The 22,800-nt window shown below is 45.2% G+C and overlaps 1 protein-coding gene across 1 annotated transcript in view; it reads left to right on the forward strand.

The window, feature by feature from the left end:
• The window catches only part of LOC306925116 (NACHT, LRR and PYD domains-containing protein 14-like), a gene marked incomplete at both ends in the record, with an annotated part of 37,867 nt that overhangs the window by 9,280 nt on the left and 5,787 nt on the right, over positions 1-22,800 (forward strand). Inside the window, 3 exons of the mRNA XM_079503794.1 lie at positions 1-140; positions 443-616; positions 800-846. The exon at positions 1-140 is cut by the window's left edge and continues 31 nt beyond it. Coding sequence (XP_079359920.1) covers positions 1-140; positions 443-616; positions 800-846 — 361 coding nt within the window. The remainder of the gene's footprint in view (positions 141-442; positions 617-799; positions 847-22,800) is intronic.

Below are 22,800 nucleotides of genomic sequence, written 5' to 3' on the forward strand. Positions count from 1 at the left end.
TGTCAGGAGTTATCGTCAGCTCTCAGCTCCAGCTCTAGTTTGAGAGAAATTGACTTGAGCAATAACGACCTTCAGGACTCTGGAGTCCACCTCCTGGCAGAGGGACTGGGGAGTCCAAACTGCATGTTGGAGACTCTCAAGTCAGTACAACTGTGTTTAAATAAAACCTAATAAGTTTCTAAATTCAATTGAACAGAATGTAACATTGTGAAACTTCTCTGTGTGTGTGTGTGTGTGTGTGTGTGTGTGTGTGTGTGTGTGTGTGTGTGTGTGTGTGTGTGTGTGTGTGTGTGTGTGTGTGTGTGTGTGTGTGTGTGTGTGTGTGTGTGTGTGTGTGTGTGTGCACACACGCACGCACGCACGCGCGCGCGTGTGTGTGTGTGTGTGTGTGTGTGTGTGTGTGTGTGTGTGTGTGCGCGTGCGTGCGTGCGCGCGTGTGCAGTTTGTCAGGATGTCTGGTCACAGAGAAAGGCTGTTCTTCTCTGACCTCAGCTCTGCGCTCCAACCCTTCCCATTTGAGAGAGTTGAACTTGACCTTCAATCATCCAGGAGAATCAGGCGAAGCGATGCTCTCTGCTGTTGTGAAGGATCCACGCTACAGACTGGACGCTCTTAGGTACGAGAGACTTGGTGTGTGCGTGCGTGCGTGTAAGAGACAAAGACCAACACAACATTTTGGTCAGAACAATGTTCTCAATCATTCTGTGATGCTGTTCTGTATTATTTAATGTTTAATGGTATAAAATCATAGTTTATATTATCATAGAGAATATTGGCTTTGTCTCTCCTCCAACTCCAGTGTGGACCACGGTGGAGTCTGCAGGCTGACACCAGGAGTGAAGAAGTGTAAGTTTATATTCTATATTATTCATTATTACTGTACTTTTATTAAGGTTATTGTAGCTGTTAATTTGTATTTGGGGGGTGGGGGGACCACTGATTTAGATGAGCAGCTCATATCCACAGTATGTGACATCATTATTAACTGAAAAAATATGATAACCATAACGTGTAGGCCACGTTATATTATATGGGGGATATATATATATGTCCCCAAAAACTTTAGGCCGTGAACCCCCTGTTACCTCCTGGCCTAGCTGATGTACCCCCAACGCTCAGTCTCGTTGTATTTGGACGAAAATTATATATTTTTTAATATGATTATGGCAAATAATCCCACAATGTCACTGCACTGAGAGACATGCAGCTGCTCTATACATCTCCTTACAACAGTGTGTTACTGACTATACATCTCCTTTCAACAGTGTGTTACTGACTATACATCTCCTTACAACAGTGTTTTACTGACTCTATACATCTCCTTACAACAGTGTTTTACTGACTATACATCTCCTTACAACAGTGTTTTACTGACTCTATACATCTCCTTACAACAGTGTTTTACTGACTCTATACATCTCCTTACAACAGTGTTTTACTGACTCTATACATCTCCTTACAACAGTGTTTTACTGACTCTATACATCTCCTTACAACAGTGTTTTACTGGCTCTATACATCTCCTTACAACAGTGTTTTACTGCTCTATACATCTCCTTACAACAGTGTTTTACTGCTCTATACATCTCCTTACAACAGTGTTTTACTGACTCTATACATCTCCTTACAACAGTGTTTTACTGCTCTATACATCTCCTTACAACAGTGTTTTACTGCTCTATACATCTCCTTACAACAGTGTGTTACTGCTCTATACATCTCCTTACAACAGTGTTTTACTGACTCTATACATCTCCTTACAACAGTGTTTTACTGACTCTATACATCTCCTTACAACAGTGTGTTACTGACTATACATCTCCTTACAACAGTGTTTTACTGCTCTATACATCTCCTTACAACAGTGTGTTCCTGACTATACATCTCCTTACAACAGTGTTTTACTGCTCTATACATCTCCTTACAACAGTGTTTTACTGCTCTATACATCTCCTTACAACAGTGTGTTACTGACTATACATCTCCTTACAACAGTGTTTTACTGACTCTATACATCTCCTTACAACAGTGTTTTACTGACTATACATCTCCTTACAACAGTGTTTTACTGCTCTATACATATCCTTACAACAGTGTTTTACTGACTATACATCTCCTTACAACAGTGTTTTACTGCTCTATACATCTCCTTACAACAGTGTTTTACTGCTCTATACATCTCCTTACAACAGTGTTTTACTGACTCTATACATCTCCTTACAACAGTGTTTTACTGCTCTATACATCTCCTTACAACAGTGGTTCTCTATCGTGTTCGAGACTGGCTCTCCACTACAAATGATTCAATTTGTACGGGAACTGACCCCTCGGGGCAGTGTTCATGGATATCTCTTTAAGACACATCATCTACGGTGGCCCTGCCCAGATGCCAATCAGCGGGCTATTTAAGCCCCGTCTGGGCATGGCCACTTCGGCTGCCAGACTGCACTGTGCCTCATGGTTCACAAGAGGGCGATGTGGCTCAAAGATCAGGAGACAAAGACTCCCGATGACCCACAGCGTCAGGCGCTGCAAATCGCTTACTCTGTCACAATTGGTTCTGGTTAATATATACTTATATGCTTATAAGTATGAAAATGGCAATCTACAACAACACACTATGCATGTGGACTTGTAGGCCGACTTGAATTATATACAAAAGTTTGGAGGGCTCCAGTGTGCTTAATGTCAGATCGTTTTGTGCTAGAGCGCCTCAGTGCGGCCTAGCAGTTTATGTGCAACCTCTTTCAGAAAAAGAGAGGTCCATAACTCTGCTGGGGACACAAAACAAACGTGGACATTGATTTGGTATGGACATCTGTCCTAACAAAGAGAGCACATGAGAGTCCCGTGTCAGGGGGTCTTAGGGTACCATGTTGCCTTGATTCATTGATGCAGCATTGTGAGATTCTGCATAGGGTAGATTGTGACCCTTCACGTTCAAGCAATTACTATGTGCCCACTCCCTGTTGAGCACAGTCCAAACAGGTAAAATATGTGTACAATACAAGTATATACATATATAGGTGTATATAAATACACATATAATAAAGAATATAGGTATATATAGAATATAATAATATATCTATATAGACAAGAGGAGATGGAAACAGTGGGGTTTCTCAGGCTACATGTGGAGCTCATATGCCCACAGAGGATGGCCATGACCAGTGTGTGTCCCGCAGGGGCCCTGGTATGAGGATCCCGCCTCCTGTATGAATGGTCTCATCCTTCCAGCTGAGGCTGGGGGGGGGGGGGGGGGGGCATGGGGGCCTGTTTTTAGAGGCAAAAGGCCAGTCATTTCCACTTCAGCCTAACAGACTAAAATGTTCCAGGTTGGCAGAGCTGGGTGAGCTAAGCTCAGGCTATGGCTCCGCCTCTTTTCTGCCCTGCCGGGTATGGACAGGTCTGTAAAGAGGGATTTTGTGAAAGTTTCTGTGAGACTACTTACGAGTGTCGGCAGCCTATTAATGCACTACAGTGTGCAGTTTAGGGAGTGAGCGTTGAGTCGCCCTCTCTGGGTAGCTGTTATGTCTCGTTTGTAAGGGAGACTAACAAAATCCCTTGGGGTCAGACGGCCATTATAGCACACTATACAGGCGTATTGTTTATTGTTTATTGAATGGATCCCCATTAGCTGACGCCGGGGCGACAGCTAATCTTCCTGGGGCCCATATAAAATACATACAAAAAGTACATAGATACATGTATCGTTGGTCTTGCGCCAGCTTACGTGCCTGTGATGTAGTTCGGTATTGTGGATCTGGGTTCAGTGACACAAACAGAACATGCTAGGTCAGTCGAATGTTTCCCTTTATGCTGGGCAGTCATCATAGCACACTATACTGTCGTATTGCTGGCGGGGCGTCAGCTCACGCGACAGGGGTGTAGTTCTGTCACAGACAGGACGTGCTGGGTCTGTCTGTCCGTTAAAGGCAACATACAGCTGCGTGGCACACAGTACGCTTACCGGAGGTAAGAAGAGAGCCGGTCGTCTCGACGACTCCTCTCAGGGCGCCGCGTAGCCCCACAAACAACAACAGCAAACAAGCTGAGTGCCGAACCCGCTGGCGGAGGAAGCCTCAGTCTTGTCCGTGCGTTCGCTTCCTGGTGAAACCTGACCACGTTGGGGGAAACCTTGTGACGGCGCTCGGTGTGGCCAAAGGGTCCCAAGTGTGAAGCCGACCTCGTTGGTGGAGCCTTGGGTCCCTGGCTGCATAGCGTTGTGAGACCCTGAGCGAAACCGACCTCGTCGGAGAAACTCCGGGTTAAACATTGCGGCTGTATACCGCTGCGGCGGCCGGCGGGGTAGAACCCAGAGAGAGCTGACCGAGTCGGCGGATCTCTGAGGCCATCTGCTGTCGCTGATCGCTGCCGCCGCGGTCCGGGGGCCCGTTTATGCACCTAGGTGTGACTCTGCGTGGTAGAATCCGGTTACCGGTTTGAAACCACAGAGAAAGCTCTTCTCATCCAGAGAAGTCACAAACTCATGGCTGTCTAGGCGCAGCTAGCCAACACAGGGCTATTTTTTCAATGCCGCCAGCACCTGCTTACACATGGCGCTTCGGTGACCATAAGGGCCCTGACCTTATGAAGGAGCTACAGCAACTGGCTTCAGGCTCCCCAGGCAGTGGCAGGCAACTGGCCTCGACAGCTCCTCAAGCTGCACAACCCCAGTTAGGTTTGGCAGCTCCAGTTGGAGGCCAACCGGCGGGGTATGGCTAGACGTGCTCAGCGCGCTGAGCCCACTCCTCAGTCCTGACAGTTCAGGGAACCCAGCCCCCGCCTGCTGTCTCTCGAGACAGTGGCTGTCAATTCAGGTGGACCCCTGGGTAGGTTCCACCATGTCTTAGGTGGGTTGTATGCTACATACAACACTCCCCGGTCAAGGAAGGGCTAGGGTTTGACAGGCCGGCCTCCGAGGCAACTGGCCTGCCATGCTCGAATGGGGGATGCTTATTCTCAGACCCCGAGATCCGACGCACTGACGCTAACTCACGACAGAACCTGAGTTCTGTGTCCTCCCATTCAGCATATACCTAGCCCCCTGCGTTGACGCAGTCCTGGGACCCTGGCATCGGGAGAGCCTTCACATCCAAAATTGGTTGACCGGCTGTTGTGCGTTTGCTCAAGAGGTGAGGTGCCACAACAATGTGGCTTCGGCAGCACGTTGGGCACCTAGGCCGGTGCCCCAACTGGAGGGCTTGCAGGAGTCAGTTCTCACAGTCCGCAAGGTTTCTCGCCATGTGTTGGAGGGAAAAGCTGGGACTCTGTCCCTCGCTCCAGTGACGGGCCACCTTCAGGGCTCACCCCGATTACAGTGAGCCAGCTTGGGCCTCCGCCCCTTAGGGCTGAGGTCAACCACGGTGCACTTTGTTCCCCCGGCTCCCCGGAACATGTGACCAGTGCATTATCTGTCATTTACGGTCAGGCACAGTGTCAGTTTACATGTATGTAAACGTGTATAGTTCCGTCTGTTCACACAGCAGAGTGTGACGAGACTGTCAGGGGTGAGCAGAACCACCATAAGGGTTATTACGGCATGGCCGTTTTAGCGCCTGGGTGTAATTGTGTGTGGTGGAAACCGGTTATCAGAGCCACGGAGTGAGCTCCCTCCTTATCCAGGGGTAATGGGCTACGCCGGTGACCTGGGGACACGGCGGACCGCTGTCCCACACAAGGGCAACACGAAGATCACCCAGTTACTGAAGGGTGCTCGCACCGTTAATCCCTCGCACATTAGGTCTGTAGTCCCCCCACAGGAGGTGGTACTGTCTGCCTTGCGGCATGAGCCAGTTAAGCGTGGACACTTGGGTGGTTTATCGCAGGACAGCATTCTTGTTGTTAGCAGTGTCAGCCACAAGAATGTCCCTATCAGTGCATGAAGGATGCTGCCGCTTCCTACATGGCAATGTTTAGGTGGTGCTGGCACCCATCCCTGAATTCTACCATACGGCCTGATCAGAGTACGAGCCAGTCAGCCTGTTGAGTTGCACCCTTCCCACCCCCTAAGCAGGGTGGTGAAGCAGGATTGCAGTCACTGTTGGGCCCTGTCAGGGCCTCTAATGGGCCAAACTGTCTTAGGCAGATGGTCTCCAAGACTGGGCTCCCTCATTGGGTTGTGAAACAATCTAGCAGGCACATAGGTGGGCAGGCAGGCCAGCCCCAACAGGGATGTGGGCACAATCCGTGCAGGGCCTTGTGGCCCATGCACTGATGATGAGATGTCCCTCTATCTGAGATCGGTGGGACGGACTCTGTGTCGAGGCCGTCCGCATTTAGCAGGTTATACCAGTGTGGTATCCATGTGGCAGCCAGCACCATCCTCACTGATTGTGCGGGGCTCCGCATCAGGACATGGCTTCAACAGTCTGTTGGCCTACATGTCCGACGGGCGGACTTGAGCGGGAGTGCATGTCCCTGCAGACTGCAGTAACCTGGTTACATTTCCCGAAGGGCACCCTGGGGCTCAGAGGAGCTCAGGTTAGGGCCCCACCAGTCCCATTTGGGGGCCAGGCCGTTAGCCCCGGAGGCTCCATGAGGAGCCCCCTTTAAAATCATATTGTCAGTGAGCCTGACATACTGTCACTCAAGACAGCAGTATTGTTGGCTGTCACGTCTGCAAGGAGAAATGTGGGAGTTGCGAGCTCTGTCAACCCATAACAAGACCCAACCTTCTCCCCAAGGTTCTCTCATGGGAACATCTCAATCAGGTGATTGAGCTCTGTCCTCTCTTCACATGCAGACGGATGAAGTGTGCAGACAGAGCTGGTCACCCACTCTGCCCCGCTAGAGCGTTGGAGTCGTCTGTCAGGGCCACACGTAGGCCCACAAAGTGACGGACCAGCGCTTTGTGTGTTTTAGCAGGGGTGCTCGGGTAGACCACGGTTGAAGGCTGGACTGTCCCACCGGATCACAGGGGTGATCCAACAGGAATACAAACAGGCAGGGTTACACGGTAACCCAGGTTCTCTGAGTGGAGAGACTGGCTCTCCACGAAAGAGCCGCTCCGAAATTCGTGTCAATCAAGAGTTAATCGAAGTGGCCATGCCCAGACGGGGCTTAAATAGCCCGCTGATTGGCATCTGGGCAGGGCCACCGTAGATGATGTGTCTTAAAGAGATATCCATGAACACTGCCCCGAGGGGTCAGCTTCCCGTACAAATTGAATAATTTGTAGTGGAGAGCCAGTCTCTCCACTCAGAGAACCTGGGTTACCGTGTAACCCTCCGTTTACAAGATTTTACCGTTTGTGTTAAATAACACCATAAAACGGCCATTACCCTTTTCATCACATGGTAATACATCACATACATAGAAATAGTCATATGTGAGCTAAGAACCTAACATCTGTCTAACAGTAGAATATCTATATAATTAAACTATTCGTATACACCATAGAGTTATAAAGGACAGAGGGAGTTAACCGCATGCGACAGTATTCAGTATGTAGAATGGTGCATCTCTGGCAGTATTCAAAAATAGCAGATTTACAAGCTCGTAGCACGGCACTCGGAGCTTGTAGATTTATTTATCAACAGCTAAAGATTAAAATAATGGTGATGTATCTGAACCATGAGAGCCCTGGAGAAAAGTTGTGACACACGGCAGACAGCAGATCAGAGATGACGTTGTTTTATTTCAGAGTACACAGCGCAGCAATGCATACAGGTTAAATGCTCACGCCAGCCAGAGTGGCCTGACGTGCTCCATACATGGGCTGACGCCCGACTGACAAAGAGTCCCCTCTTGGTCAACCTTTTAAGCAGTTTACATGAGTGTAGGGTGTCAACAGAAATATGCATACAGTTTAGTGACAAGTCCTTTGATCAATCAGTCTGTTCCTTCATGTCAACAAACTCCTTTGTCATACAAATAGCCACAGGAAGGCACATAGCAAATGGCAAGGCCCTCACCACATGGGACCGGGTGTGTGAGCCTGGAGTGGAAGACAGATACAGACACCTTACAGACACCTCCAAATGAAAGTCAAGATGAGCACAGTAGCACACATTACTTAGAATTATGAATTCCAGATTCATCAATGGTCAATGTGGTTAAAAGCTAAGGTGACACAGATGACACGTCATCACGCAGCAGGTTTACATTCAAAGGAAGTCATTACAATTTGGATTTTTATGGACTTTTGATATAAAAATACACAAACATTGAAATGTTCCCATTGTTTTGGCATCTATTGTTAGGTATGTCCATATGACGACCACGGATATGCTCTAAATGTATGAAAAACTTATTTTTCATTTCACTAGGTCTTTAAGAACAATGCAGGATGTTATAAATCATGGAATATAAATTTAAAACAATGAAGGATGGAAAAATGTATGTATCGTTATGTAATTGGCCGTCGGCCCCCATCTGAAAATAAGTTGTTCCATGAACCCCCCAGAAGCAAAGATTTGAATTAAAAACGGTCACTGTGAAAGAAGATATATAAAAGATTTGCACCCATTTTCACGAAGAAAAGAAATAGCAAAAAAAAACATTGTTATAGGTAGGCCTATGCCCATATGACCACAAATATTCTCTAAAAGTGTGAAAAACGTATTTTTCATTTCACTACGTCTTGAAACTCTATGTTATAAAATGGAATACAAATGAAAAACAATGCAGGATGTTATAAAACATGGAATATAAAAGGACCCCAAAAATTATCTGAAATTGGCCGTCGACCCCCATCTGAAAATATGTTGTTACACGGACCCCCAGAAGCAAATATTTGAGTTAAAAATGTTTGCTGTGAAAGAATATATAAAAGATTTGCATATACGTTTTCACGATTTAAAAACATAGCAGATCCACAAGCTCATAGCTATGAGCTTGTAGAAGTTTAAATAATGGTTAAAGTGGTTAAAAGTTAAGGTCTACCAGCTTGTAGATCTGCTATTTCTCAACACTTGACTTACTTAAGCCCTTTGCTCCTCTAGGGTGCATAGGCCGTTGACAAATATCCTCCATTTCACTCGGCTTTTAGCCGTTCTTTCTAGATCTCCCCCAGTTGAGCCCACTCTCTGCCATTTCAGCCTCGATGCTCCTTCTCCAGCTGTTCCTGGGGCGACCTCGTTTCCTTTTCCCCTGGGGGTTCCATTTCAGGGCTTGTCGGGTGATATTTGTCGCAGGTTTTCTGAGGGTGTGTGCGGCCAATCCAACTCCACTTTATTTTTCGGATCTGTAGATCAAATGGGATCCTGGTGTGTTGTTTTCCACAGGTCCACATTTGCTAACTTTGTCCCTCCACCAGATGTGTAGAATTCTCCTGAGGCACCATGTGCCACCATGTGTTGGTGAATGTTTGCAGCCTGTGTGTTGTGAGTGTTGTTGTTCTCCAAGTCTCAGCCCCATACAGCAATTTTTCAAAGATAGCAGATCTACAAGCTCGTAGCGCGGTACAAATGTATTCTAAATCCAACAGTTTTATGTAAAACCTTAATATGTTTCTATATCAGAACTATTTAATGTCAAGGACCCCAAAAACTCTATTGTATTTGGCCTGCGACCCCCATCTGAAAATGTGTTGTTCCAGGGACCCCCCCCCCCCCCCCCACACACAGAACGAATATTCAAAGATTTGCACACGATTTTCCAAAATAGCAGATCTACACGCTCATAGAGCTACGAGCTGTAGATTTAGTCGATTAAAATCATATGATATTCAGTTAACTAAAACTAAACTAACACTAAGACATTCAGGTGACTAAAATGTAGTCACCTGAATGTCTTAGTGTTAGGTTAATTATGACTAAAACTAAATTACATTTTATTGAAGACTATGACTAAAACTAAGTCAAAATTGGCTGTCAAAACACTGATGCATGCATACACACACGCACACACACACGGACACATGCACGCACGCACACATAAATGCACGCACACATAAATGCATGCACGCACACACACAACGTTCGCTGTGAAATAATATATATTCAAAGATTTGCACCACATTTTCAAAACATTTCATAGATAGCAGATCTACAAGCTCGTAGCGCGGCACTCGTACAAGCTTGTAGATCTATTTATCAACAGCTAAAGTTTAAAATAATGGTCAATGTGGTTGACCATTATGTGTGCACATAATGGTCAACCATTATGTGCACGCATGTGTGCGTGCACACATGCACGCACACACAAACACAGATGTGCGCGCGTACACACGCATATGCGCACACACCCCAAAATGTATGTATATGGCCGCCGACCCCATCTAAGAATATGTTGTTCCAGGGACCCCCCCCCCCCCCAACCCCTTCGCTGTGAAATAATATATATTCAAAGTATTGCGCCACATTTTCACAATTTTTCAAAGATAGCAGATCTACAAGCTCGTAGCACGGCACTCGTACAAGCTTGTAGATCTATTTATCAACAGCTAAAGATTTAAAAAATGGTCAACGTGTTTGAAAGCTAACGCCGGGGCTCCACCGGACGCGTTGCGTCTCCGTAGCGTGCGTCAAAAAACGAACCGGGGCAATTTTAATGCAGTTTTAATTTTAATGCAGTCACGCAACGCAACTTTGCATAATCCTGTGTTGATAGCTTCTAGACATATAAATAGCACTGCTATTTATCTGTCCAGATCAAAACCCACACTTTGACCAGTGGTGGTGTGACAGAAGCTGCTGAGATTCGATCTGCTGCTATTTGAAATTGGACACAGTAGGAACTTTCTATCCAGTTTTTCTGCACTATCTTGTACTTCTGTCTTTATACTACTATTTCTGTCTTTATACTTTATACTATTTCTGTCTTTCCTACTATTTCTGTGTTTCTTTGTCTGTTCCAATCTGTCCTCTTTGATCTGGAACAAGGGGCTAGCAGGATATATACAATCACCAGTAGGCTAATCATTCAGCCCCTTTCTGGACTTCGCATAATCCTGTGTTGATAGCTCCTAGACATATAAATAGCACTGCTATTTATATGCCCCAGATCAAACAACACTCTGACCAGCGGTGTGACACCTTTTTCGGTCACTCACTCTCTGTCTGTCTCTCTCTTGTAATAACATCTACATCTGTTTATTGTTCATTTTCTTCGGACACTCTCTTTTAATAACATCTACATCTGTTTATCGTTCACTCCTTCGGTCACTCACTCTTTCTGTCTGTCTGTCTGTCTCTTTAAAACTTCTCTGAGCTCTCTTAGTTCCTTTCCTCTCCTCCCGTCTGTCTTCCCTGTGCCCCCACGCTATACTCTGGCTCACGACTGGTTAAATCTCCATCCTCATCGAACAAACTCTCACAGGCTATCTAGCATAGCCTAGTGCCAAAGCAAAAAGACCCGGACATCCAGAGACACATCAAGCGAAGAAAAACCACCTCCCAGGGTTTTGTATCAACCTTTTGTATCATCCTTTTTCACTACATATTATTGTCATTTATTGTTATTATTATTATTATTATTTGTAATTATTAGTATTATTATTATTATTATCATTATTACTACGGTTTTTGTTCTATTATTATTACTACCACTATATATATATATTACCTATTTTTCTCTGTACAATGTGTTTTCCCACCATCCCCATACTTTCCCCCTCATGCCGTCCTAGTCACTACTTCCCCCGTCTCAGAAATCCCTCAAATCTCATCTATCCAGCTCGTTCACCCAGTCACCACATGGTGGTGGAGGGAGGCCTCTGGAACTGCCATGCAGCTACCAAAAAGAAAATGCCTGAATTCATTTCAGGCCACGCCTCCCTCAAGTCTCTGCATTTCCTTGCTCTGACTGAAACCTGGATTACCCCAGACAATTCTGCAACCCCGGCTGCCCTCTCTGTTTCCCACAAGTTTACCCACACCCCTCGCCCAACAGGTGCAGGGGGTGGCACAGGACTACTAATGTCCCCCAAATGGAATTTCCGTGTCTTAAATCTCTCTCACCTTTCTCTGTCCACATTTGAATTCCATGCTATCTCAATATCACAACCAGTCCCCCTCACCCTCATTGTGCTCTATCGCCCCCCAGGAACTCTTGGGAACTTCCTGGAAGAACTAGATTCCCTGATTAGTTCATTTCCGGAAGATGGCACCCCCCTGATCCTACTGGGCGATTTCAACCTACCTACAGCAGAGAAGTATCTTCCCGTTACATCCCTTCTGGCCTCATTTGACCTCTCACTATCTCCCTCCCCTCCCACTCACAAGGCTGGTAATGTTTTGGACCTTGTGTTCTCCAGAGCCTGCTCTCCCTCTACACTCTCTGTTACTCCGTTAATTAGGTCTGACCACCACTTCATAACCTTCTCCCTCTCTCTCTCCACCCTCCCGCCTAAACCCACTAACCCTCCTAACGTCACCACCCGACGCAATCTCAAATCCCTAAACCCCTCCTCCCTCTCATCCTCTATTCTCTCCTCTCTACCCTCCCTGGAGTCCTTCCTCTCTCTCTCACCTGACTCTGCAACCTCATCCTTCTTCTCCGCTATCTCATCTGCATTCGACCAACACTGCCCGCTCTCATCCAGGCCAGCTCGCTCATGTCCACCGGCTCCCTGGTTATCTGAAACTCTCAGATCTGAACGAACACCTCTAAGGGCAGCCGAAAGGAAATGGCGCAAGACAAAGCTACCTGATGACCTATCCCACTTTCACTCACTCCTCTCTGCCTTCTCCCTCTCACTAACCACTGCTAAAACCTCTTTCTACCACACCAAAATCCAATCCTGTACTTCTAACCCAAGGAAGCTCTTCTCCACTTTCTCCTCCCTCCTTAAGCCCCCTCCCCCCACCCAACCTTCATCCCTCACTGCTGATGTTTTTGTCAACTACTTCGAGAAGAAGGTTGACGATATCAGCAGCTCCTTCCCCCCCCTCCCCCATAAAGTGGCATCTGACTCAACCAACACTAACCCCAACACACCACGCATGTCCTCCTTCTCTCCTCTTTCCCCAGACGAGGTCCTACAACTAGTGACTTCCACTAGACCTACCACCTGTCCTCTCGACCCTGTCCCGTCTCCAATCTTCCAGACCATCGCACCTGATCTGCTCCCCTTCATCACCTCCATCATCAACACCTCAGTAACCTCAGGCTGCGTCCCATCTGCCCTCAAGTCAGCCAGAGTAACACCACTCCTCAAGAAACCAACCCTTGACCCCTCAGATGTCAAGAACTACAGACCGGTATCACTCCTTTCATTTCTATCAAAAAGCATTGAACGTGTTGTCTCCAACCAGCTCTCTCTCCATCTCTCACATAACAACCTGCTAGATCCCAACCAGTCCGGATTCAAAAAAGCCCACTCCACAGAAACTGCCCTGCTGGCAGTCACAGAAGCACTACATGCTGCCCAGGCTGCTTCCCACTCTGCAGTCCTGATTCTCCTAGACCTATCAGCAGCATTTGACACAGTGAACCACCAGCTGCTCCTAGACACCCTAGCGGATCTAGGCATCGGCGGGACGGCACTAAAGTGGTTCTCCTCTTACCTCACCGACCGGACCTACCAGGTCTCCTGGAAAGGTCTGTTATCATCCCCCCGAACCCTCCAAACTGGGGTCCCACAGGGATCTGTACTTGGTCCCCTCCTTTTCTCACTGTACACTAAATCCCTTGGCACTATCATCTCTGCCCACAATATATCCTATCACTGTTATGCCGATGACACACAACTGTTTCTATCCTTCCCCCCCTCTGCCACCCAGGTGGAAGAGCGCATCACTGCTTGCCTGGCTGACATCTCACAGTGGATGTCCTCCAACCACCTCAAGCTGAACCCAGACAAGACTGAGCTTCTCTTCTTCCCAGCTAAGTCCTGCCCGATGCGGGAGCTAACTATTTCCGTAGACAACGCCCTGGTAACGTCTGTCCCAACAGCCAGGAACCTTGGTGTTGTCCTGGACAGTCAGCTCTCGTTCAAAACTCACATCACAGCTGTCACTCTATCCTGTAGGTTCACACTCTATAACATACGACGAATTAGACCGTTCCTCACCCAGGAATCATCCCAGCTCCTAATCCAGACAACAGTCCTGTCAAAACTTGACTATTGTAACTCTCTCCTTACTGGCCTACCGGCATGTGCACTGAAGCCTCTCCAACTGATCCAAAATGCCGCAGCTCGCTTGGTCTTCAACCAGCCAAAATTCTCACATGTCTCCCCCCTGCTCCGCTCCCTGCACTGGCTCCCGGTCGCTGCCCGCACAGAATACAAAACTCTGATGTTGGCATTTAAAGCAACCAAAGGTATGGCTCCCCCATATCTTGCCAGCATGATTGAACCCTACAAACCCTCCCGCGCACTCAGATCAGCCAACGCAGGGAAGCTGGAAGTACCCTCACTAAAAACGCCGGGACAACGCTCCACACGTCCCAAACTCTTCTCCCTTCTGGCCCCAAAACTGTGGAATGCACTTCCCGTTGCAATCAGAACTGCAGCATCACTCCCGATCTTCCGCCGTAGTCTGAAAACCCACCTTTTCAGACTCCATCATGGCCCATAGCACTTACCATAGCACTTACCCTTAGACAGCACTTCTTAGACTTATATAGCATTTGAAACAGACTTATAGCATGTCATGTAGACAGCACAATAAGTGCATTGTATGTAGTCATAGCACTTCATAGTATATATGTACAGCATAGTATAGCACATATGTGTAGTTTATATGTATAGTGTCATTATATAGATATGTTCTAGTTATAGTTTATATGTATAGTGTCATTATATAGATATGTTCTAGTCACGGTCTTAGCTTACGCATGTTTCGCGATAAATGCATTTTGTTACATATGTGATGTATTCCCATGCTTTTTGTTCTTGCCTATTGTAAGTCGCTCTGGATTAAGAGCGTCTGCTAAATGCCTAAATTGTAAATTGTAAATTGTAAATTGTAAATTGTAACGCAACGCAACGCAACGCAACGCAACGCAACGCAACGCGGGCAGTGGAGCCACCCTTCATTGATTAAAAAGGGAACATTCCCTGACGGAGACGCGACACTGACGCGCCCGGTGGAGCCCCGGTGTAAGGTGACACAGATGACACGTCATCACGCAGCACGTTTACATTCAAAGGAAGTCATTACAATTTGGATTTTTATGGACTTTTGATATAAAAATACACAAACATTGAAATGTTCCCATTGTTTTAGCATCTATTGTTAGGTATGTCCATATGACGACCACGGATATGCTCTAAATGTGTGAAAAACATATTTTTCATTTCACTAGGTCTTTAAGAACAATGCAGGATGTTATAAAACATGGAATATAAAAGAAATGCAGGATGGAAAAATGTATGTACCGGTATGTACCGTCGGCCCCAATCTAAAAATAAGTTGTTCCATGGACATGGTACCATTCATTCTTAACTAAACGTACACAAAGGGTCAGTGTGAATGGCACTATGTCAGAGCGCAGAACCCTGAGTACTGGAGCACCTCAGGGCTGCGTGAGCTCACCTGTCCTTTTTACTCTGTATACAAATGAGTGTAGAAGTGGCAACCCGAACAATTACATCATTAAATTCTCGGATGACACTGCCATCTTGGCCCTTCTGGATAAGGATAGGGATGTAGCTGACTACTTTTTAGAGGTACAGAACTTTGTAAAGTGGTGTGATGACAACCACCTTATTCTTAACGTTAAGAAGACACAGGAGATGGTGTTTGACCCCAAGAGTATTGGTGATCACAGGCCTGTGGTCATCCATGACTCGACCATCTCACAGGTTCCCTCATATAAATACATGGGGATCTGTATTGACAACTCACTAACTTGGAATACACATGTTGACAGTCTCTGTAGTAAACTACAGCAAAGACTGCACTTCCTTCGGCGTCTCAGGGTTCATGGTGTTGACCAAAGATTTGTGTTAGTGTTCTATCGAGCAGTCTTGGAAAGCCTGGTCAGGTTTGGCTTCACAGTTTGGTTCGGTAATCTCTCAGTGCAACTGAGGTCCAAATTGTTCAGATTGGTGCAGACTGCAGGGGAGATCATAGGGGTAAGACAACTCCCCTCTCTGCAGTCTATTTATGAGCAGGCTACATTAAAACAGATCATAGGGGTAAAACAACTCCCCTCTCTGCAGTCTATTTATGAGCAGGCTACATTAAAACAGATCATAGGGGTAAAACAACTCCCCTCTCTGCAGTCTATTTATGAGCAGGCTACATTAAAACAGATCGTAGGGGTAAGAAAACTCCCCTCTCTGCAGTCTATTTATGAGCAGGCTACATTAAAACAGATCGTAGGGTTAAGACAACTCCCCTCTCTGCAGTCTATTTATGAGCAGGCTACATTAAAACAGATCATAGGGGTAAGACAACTCCCCTCTCTGCAGTCTATTTATGAGCAGGCTATATTAAAACAGGCTCAAAAAATCGTCAATGATGTTACCCATGTTTTAAATGGCGAGTTTGTACTTCTGCCCTCTGGGAGAAGATACAAAGAACCAAAGTGGAAGTACATCAGATTTAAAAAATCGTTTGTACCAGCATCAACTAAAATGTTGAACGAGGCTCTGAAACAGCGGTAACTGTGTGAGGTTAGATTATCCACATCATGTGTGCAATTGTGTAATGTTGTGTCTTCCTCTGTAATGTATTTTTGTTTGTCATTGATGTTTTATGTGTGGCTGTAGCTGGGGTGAAAGCCCAAGACAAATTTCCCTTGTGGACAATAAAGTTTACCTTGACCTTGACCTTGAGCACTCTGCCGTGCTATGAGCTTGTAGATCTGCTATTTCTCAACAGCTAAAGTTTAAATAATGGTTAAAGTGGTTAAAAGTTAAGGTCTACGAGCTTGTAGATCTGCTATTTCTCAACAGCTAATGTGGTTAAAAGTTAAGGTGACACAGATGTGTTCCAGGTCTTAATGGGTTAACCCATTGAGACCTGAGACCAGATTCTACAAATGTTTTCTAAATCCAACAGTTTTATGAAAAACCTTAATATGTTTCTATATCAGAACTATTTCATGTCAAGGACCCCACAAACTCTATTGTAATTGGCCTGCGGCCCCATCTGACCCCCATCATCCAGGGACTCCCCCCCCCCCCCCAGAAGCAAAGATAGGGTATGAGTAATTTTTTTTGCTGTGAACGAATATTCACACGATTCACGATATTACACACGATTTTTCCAAAATAGCAGATCTACAAGCTCATAGAGCTTTTAGTCGACTAGCTAGATTTAGTCGACTAAAATCATATGATATTCAGTTAACTAAAACTAAACTAACACTAAGTCATTCAGGTGACTAAATGTGACCAAATTTGACTGAGAGACTGCCATTGGATTTTTTTGAATTTTTGTTTTGTCATGTCATATGAAAGCAGGGAATCATAGCTTCAAATTGACATATTGGTTGTTCAGTTTCACCCACTAGTTTTGGAGATATGGCTTATAGAGTAATGTCTTGCAGAGAAACAGCGAGTTGAGAAAACAGGCTTGAAAGGTTCACTTCTGTGGACTCTAACATTACACCTAGCTACATGTTTAAGCATTTATTTCATATTTACATGTCTTCTGTGGTCTCTAACATTACACCTAGTGACATGTTTAAGCATTTATTTCGTATTTACATGTCTTCTGTGGTCTCTAACATTACACCTAGCTACATGTTTAAGCATTTATTTCGTATTTACATGTCTTCTGTGGTCTCTAACATTACACCTAGCTACATGTTTAAGCATTTATTTCATATTTACATGTCTTCTGTGGTCTCTAACATTACACCTATAGCTACATGTTTAAGCATTTACACACACGCACACACACACACACACACACGCATAAATGCACACATGCACATACACACACATGCATAAATTCACACACGCACACATGCGCACACACACATGCGCACGCACGCACACACACATGCACACACACACACACACACACACACACACACACACATATTTCATGTAAAGGACCCCAAAATGTATGTATTTGGCCGCAGACCCCCATCTGAAAATATGTTGTTCCAGGGACCCCCCCAAAAGCAAAGATTTGAGTTAAAAACATTCGCTGTGAAATAATATATATTCAAAGATAGCAGATCTACAAGCTCGTAGCGCAGTACAAATGTCTTCTAAATCCATGCAGTTTTATGAAAAACCTTAATATGTTTCTATATCAGAACTATTTCATGTCAAGGACCCCAAAAACTCTATTGTAATTGGCCTGCGACCCCCATCTGACCCCCATCATCCAGGGACCAAAATCAGGCATTATGACGCCTTAGAGGCAAATCAGCTGTAGATTTAGTTGACTTAAATGATACACACACACGCACACATAGACGCACACGCGCACGCACACGCACAGACACGCGTGTGCACACGCACGCACGCATGCACGTGTAGTAAATTGAGTGTTGATAATAGGTGGATATATATACCAGGCAGGTTATACAAAAAAGAGGCAGTCCAGGCAATGTCCTTTCTTTCCAATTTAGCGTTTATTACAGGACATCAATAAGCATTCCAAATCGTGACTAAACAGGAAGATGTTCTCTGTGAAGCAAAGTACGGAGGAAAATGAGGTGCTTATATACGGAGTGTCTATTCACATGCACTAAATGCATGTGACCGTGTGTGTGTGTGTGTGTGTGTGTGTGTGTGTGTGTGTGTGTGTGTGTGTGTGTGTGTGTGTGTGTGTGTGTGTGTGTGTGTGTGTGTGTGTGTGTGTGTGTGTGTGTGTGTGTGTGTGTGTGTGTGTGTGTGACCATTACCAATACGTAACCAAGGCTGTAACTAAGGAAGGTCTCAAGATAATAGAATATATTATAGTGGTAGTCACCTCCATTGATAAACTTTCCAACATAGCATGGGAACCCCATGACCTATTTGACCCAGTGAAGGATCAACCCCTCTCAAGGCCCTGGCGCTTCACCAACTCAAAAGGCCCTACATGCCACGTCTTAAGAACATAGCCTTACTCTTAAACATGACATAGGTAAACCTATATCTAAACAACAACTCATTACTATGCAATGTGAAATACATGGCATAACATAACATTGTGATGTGGATGTAATCCAGGTGTTTCTGCAGTATGTGTATTTGTGACTTGGTATAACGACATGTTGCCTATACATCACTATTTGTCTCAACAAAGGGAAGGAGAAAAGGGGTAACACATAGCATCTCAGGCTGTCTAGGGTTATACGGGATATAGACTACATAATTTTAAGTGTATTATGTGTATATGGGTTATCAATATACTACAGATTCCCCTCTAGAAGGTTTAACAAGAACCTTCTTAAACGTATATTTATAACAAAACTATACTGAAACGTATCTCTAAAACAAAACAAAAACAGCAATAACCACTCAATCCCAAAGTAACCTACCCCCAACACAATGGTATCACCTGACCCCTCTTGAGAGACAAAAGCATGACACAAATAATAAAACAAACAAATAAACATCATACAATACTAAACACATAATACATGTGTCATTGTCAACCACACGTTCAAAAATAATAAACCATAAACAATTGACAGAATGCACATCACCAAATATTACATGCATTGAAACACACAAAATAAAAACAAAAACATCTAAGTTGAAATGCAAAATCTTCAATGACAGCGGTCTTTTGCCCGTATCCTCCCCCACGGACCTGGGAACAATTGACATGCTCCCAGTGGCCCAGCGTGGGTGGGGGCATGTGGGTGAGTGTTCTTCATGAAAAGGCCTAGAGGGACAATGGCACTCTTCCCTGGTCGTAAGTGTTAGCTGTCACTGCTCAGCTCCCCCCTACTCACATAAGTATGCATGCTGTGGCATTAACATCCTGATTTGGGTCTACAGTCAGACACATGATTCCTGCAACCTCTGCGGAGGTCGCAGTTGGTCGCCCCGGTTACACTGACGCCAGAAATGGCTGAATTCTCCGCATATGTAACAAGCGCTCTGGTTCCTCTGATGGGAATTACTACCAGGTCCTTGACGCCTAGGTGGTCTAACCCCGGGCAGAGGAGAGTATGGGAGGTACTGGGGTGCAGCCTGGCTGGCACGTGACGGCTGCTGCTGACTACCTGGACTAACCCCCATCTGTCTCCCCAGTTGGGCATCATCTCCTCACCTTGTTCTGTCTGAGTAGTTAGCTTTTTGCGGTACAGGTTGACATAATGCGCGACATGGTGTATATACATTGCTTTAGTCATGCTGGTAAGACCCACAACCTTCATTAACTCCTTCTGTACTGCCTCAGGCAGGCCTTTTTCAACCTTGCTTCTGAAAACCACCTGCTCAAATTGATTTAGGTCTGGATCGTTCCCTGTGACTGATCTCCATCTTTGATACACCCGGTCTACATACATTCTTGGGTGTTCAGCTCGACTCATATCCTCAATAAAAATACTGCTGGGGTCTACATTAGTCGGGTAGAGGACCCTCAAAACACGCCAGAGGCGGCTCCTGTATGCATCAAAAAGGTCATCATTATGAGTTGTATCGATGTATCTCTGAAGTCCTGCCCAATTCAAAACATTGTCCATCGCATAAACGCCAACTTGCCAGACAATCAATGTCTTAAAATCACCCATCGTCAATTGAATGCCCTCCAAGAGTACATTGCACGTAGTGATCCATGAATGGGCTCCGTCGCAGAGTGGCGGCAGGTTGTTTACAATGTATTTTATGTCTATGTATGAAAATGGACGATAGACCAGGTTGTGACCCTCAATTATCACTGCCATTTGTGTAGCAGTGATTGTGTCGTCCCTCATGTTGCAAACACGTTCCTGCTCATCCATATCATAGTGCCGGGTGACAGCAAGATGTCCTGGCTGTCGCTCAAATGACCACTGGTCACTGTCGTCGTCAGAGCTCACCTCAGAATTCACTGAGTCCCCGCTGCAGTCATCTGATCCCGAATTGATAGCACAATTTCGTTGGCCAGCGGTGTCATCAGGCCGGCTGTCCTTGCAGGCCTGGTCGGCGGTTCGTTGCCCCTGCTCCGCCTTAAACAAATCTAAGACTGCTATTTCAAATTTACGCTTCACTGTTCGGGCTTTTGTTTTCTGTCCTGCTTTATACGCACGTACAAGGACCCCTATAGTTCTAATAACGTCTTCATTGAAAGTGCCAGTTTCTGGCCATGGCTGTTTAATTGCAGGCCAGCGTCTATTCCATTTCTTTGAAATCATGGAAATACCCCCAATGGAGGGGTTATCCCGCTCCACAACTCCCACTGGGGTTAGAATTGCCTTAGAACTCATCATAAACACTAAATGACTACAAGATTAACACAAAAACAACTGCAGTGACACTATCTGTCCAAATGTTATACACCTAATGTTGAGATCTGAAATCTATTCTATTTCCCAGAAGTTGTTCGTACAACAAGAAATGGGACAATTCACTGATATCAAATCAACAAGCTCATTATAGGGCACAAAATGGTGGTTTTCTTAGACTGCTGAGGGGCCATATAGCTTTAACCCTTTAGTTTCACCCACTAGAGGTGGGGCCAACTCCGTCCCTCTCAGCACTCACACAATTAGCTACCAGCTGATCTGTGACCACAGGGTCGCGTTCCCAATGGTCCCTGTGCACTATGCGTTTTAGGGAGCGCACGTTTTAGCCGTCGCGTCCACGCCCTCCCACGAAACTCACAGCACACTAAGGCCAGTACTTGTTCTCATCCACACCAAAATACCCTCTTCCAAAACTACTCCTTGTGATTACTTAAGACATCAGACTCAAAAGTCAATCATTACTTATGTGTTCATTTCTTTATTTATTGATTATTCCAAATACGGACCTCATATGAGTCCTGTATAGCTTTCCCTCTCTGTTAGCCGCACATTTATCAGTGCATTGAATTACTGTCACTCTGTATATTAGTTCCTCATCTCTGTCCTTATCCTCGAACCCATAACATGTATAATTGGCTTACTATATGTAACTTAAACTGTCCTCATATTTGACTATTTTCATTTATCAACTTATTTCTCACTTAAAATAATGGTCTCTATCAGCAATTGGACATATTCTCTCCCAATGTAAAAGTCCCCCCTTGTAACTTTGTGAAGTACATTACTACATTCAGTCATTGACTCATTCATACATTCATCGCTCTCCAAAGCACATTCATTCCTCAGGGTTCACACTCATCACCACATCACATTTTATGGAGATTTTATGTATGCATGTATGTATGTACTTTCCTTTCTTAAGTGTGGTGCTTTAGTTAATTTGTCTGCCTTACGTCGTGTCTATGTAATGTTAGAGCTCCGCTAATCCGACGTCAGTGTCGATCGAGCCGAACTCCCATTACATCTCAGTTTAAGTCATTAAGTTCGAGTACATGCTGTACTAATCTGTGTCTGTGAGCCCATTCAAGCGATGAACTGAATAACACAGATCAACACAACACACCCATAAGTAATCAATCAATCAAATATGATTACACATGCATACCTTCAACTCAATAGTCTTGTCCAAGTCAAGTCCTGTATCGTCAGTTTATTCTACTCGATATTGACCTACCTATTATGTCTATGAGTACATTCCTCACTGTATTTTCTGTGTATATTAGACTTTAAATGTGTAATGCAATATTGTTGTACTCATTCATCAGCCATTTACTCTGTCCTTTCAGTCCACACGGCTTCTATCACACTTTTCATTCATACAACACACTTTTCCAAACATGTGACTCATCATTGGAAAATATCCCCTGGCTTGCTACCTCCCCGCAAACTTATACTGTCACTAAACTCCTCCTAGTTCAGGTTTTCGTGGCTAGGTGAAACAGTATTATAGCAATAATAATATCTGCTTCCTCCTGACAAAATGAATGTACCATAGCCAGT

The sequence above is a fragment of the Electrona antarctica genome (assembly GCF_951216825.1).
Source record: "Electrona antarctica genome assembly, chromosome: 6".
Taxonomy (NCBI): domain Eukaryota; kingdom Metazoa; phylum Chordata; class Actinopteri; order Myctophiformes; family Myctophidae; genus Electrona; species Electrona antarctica.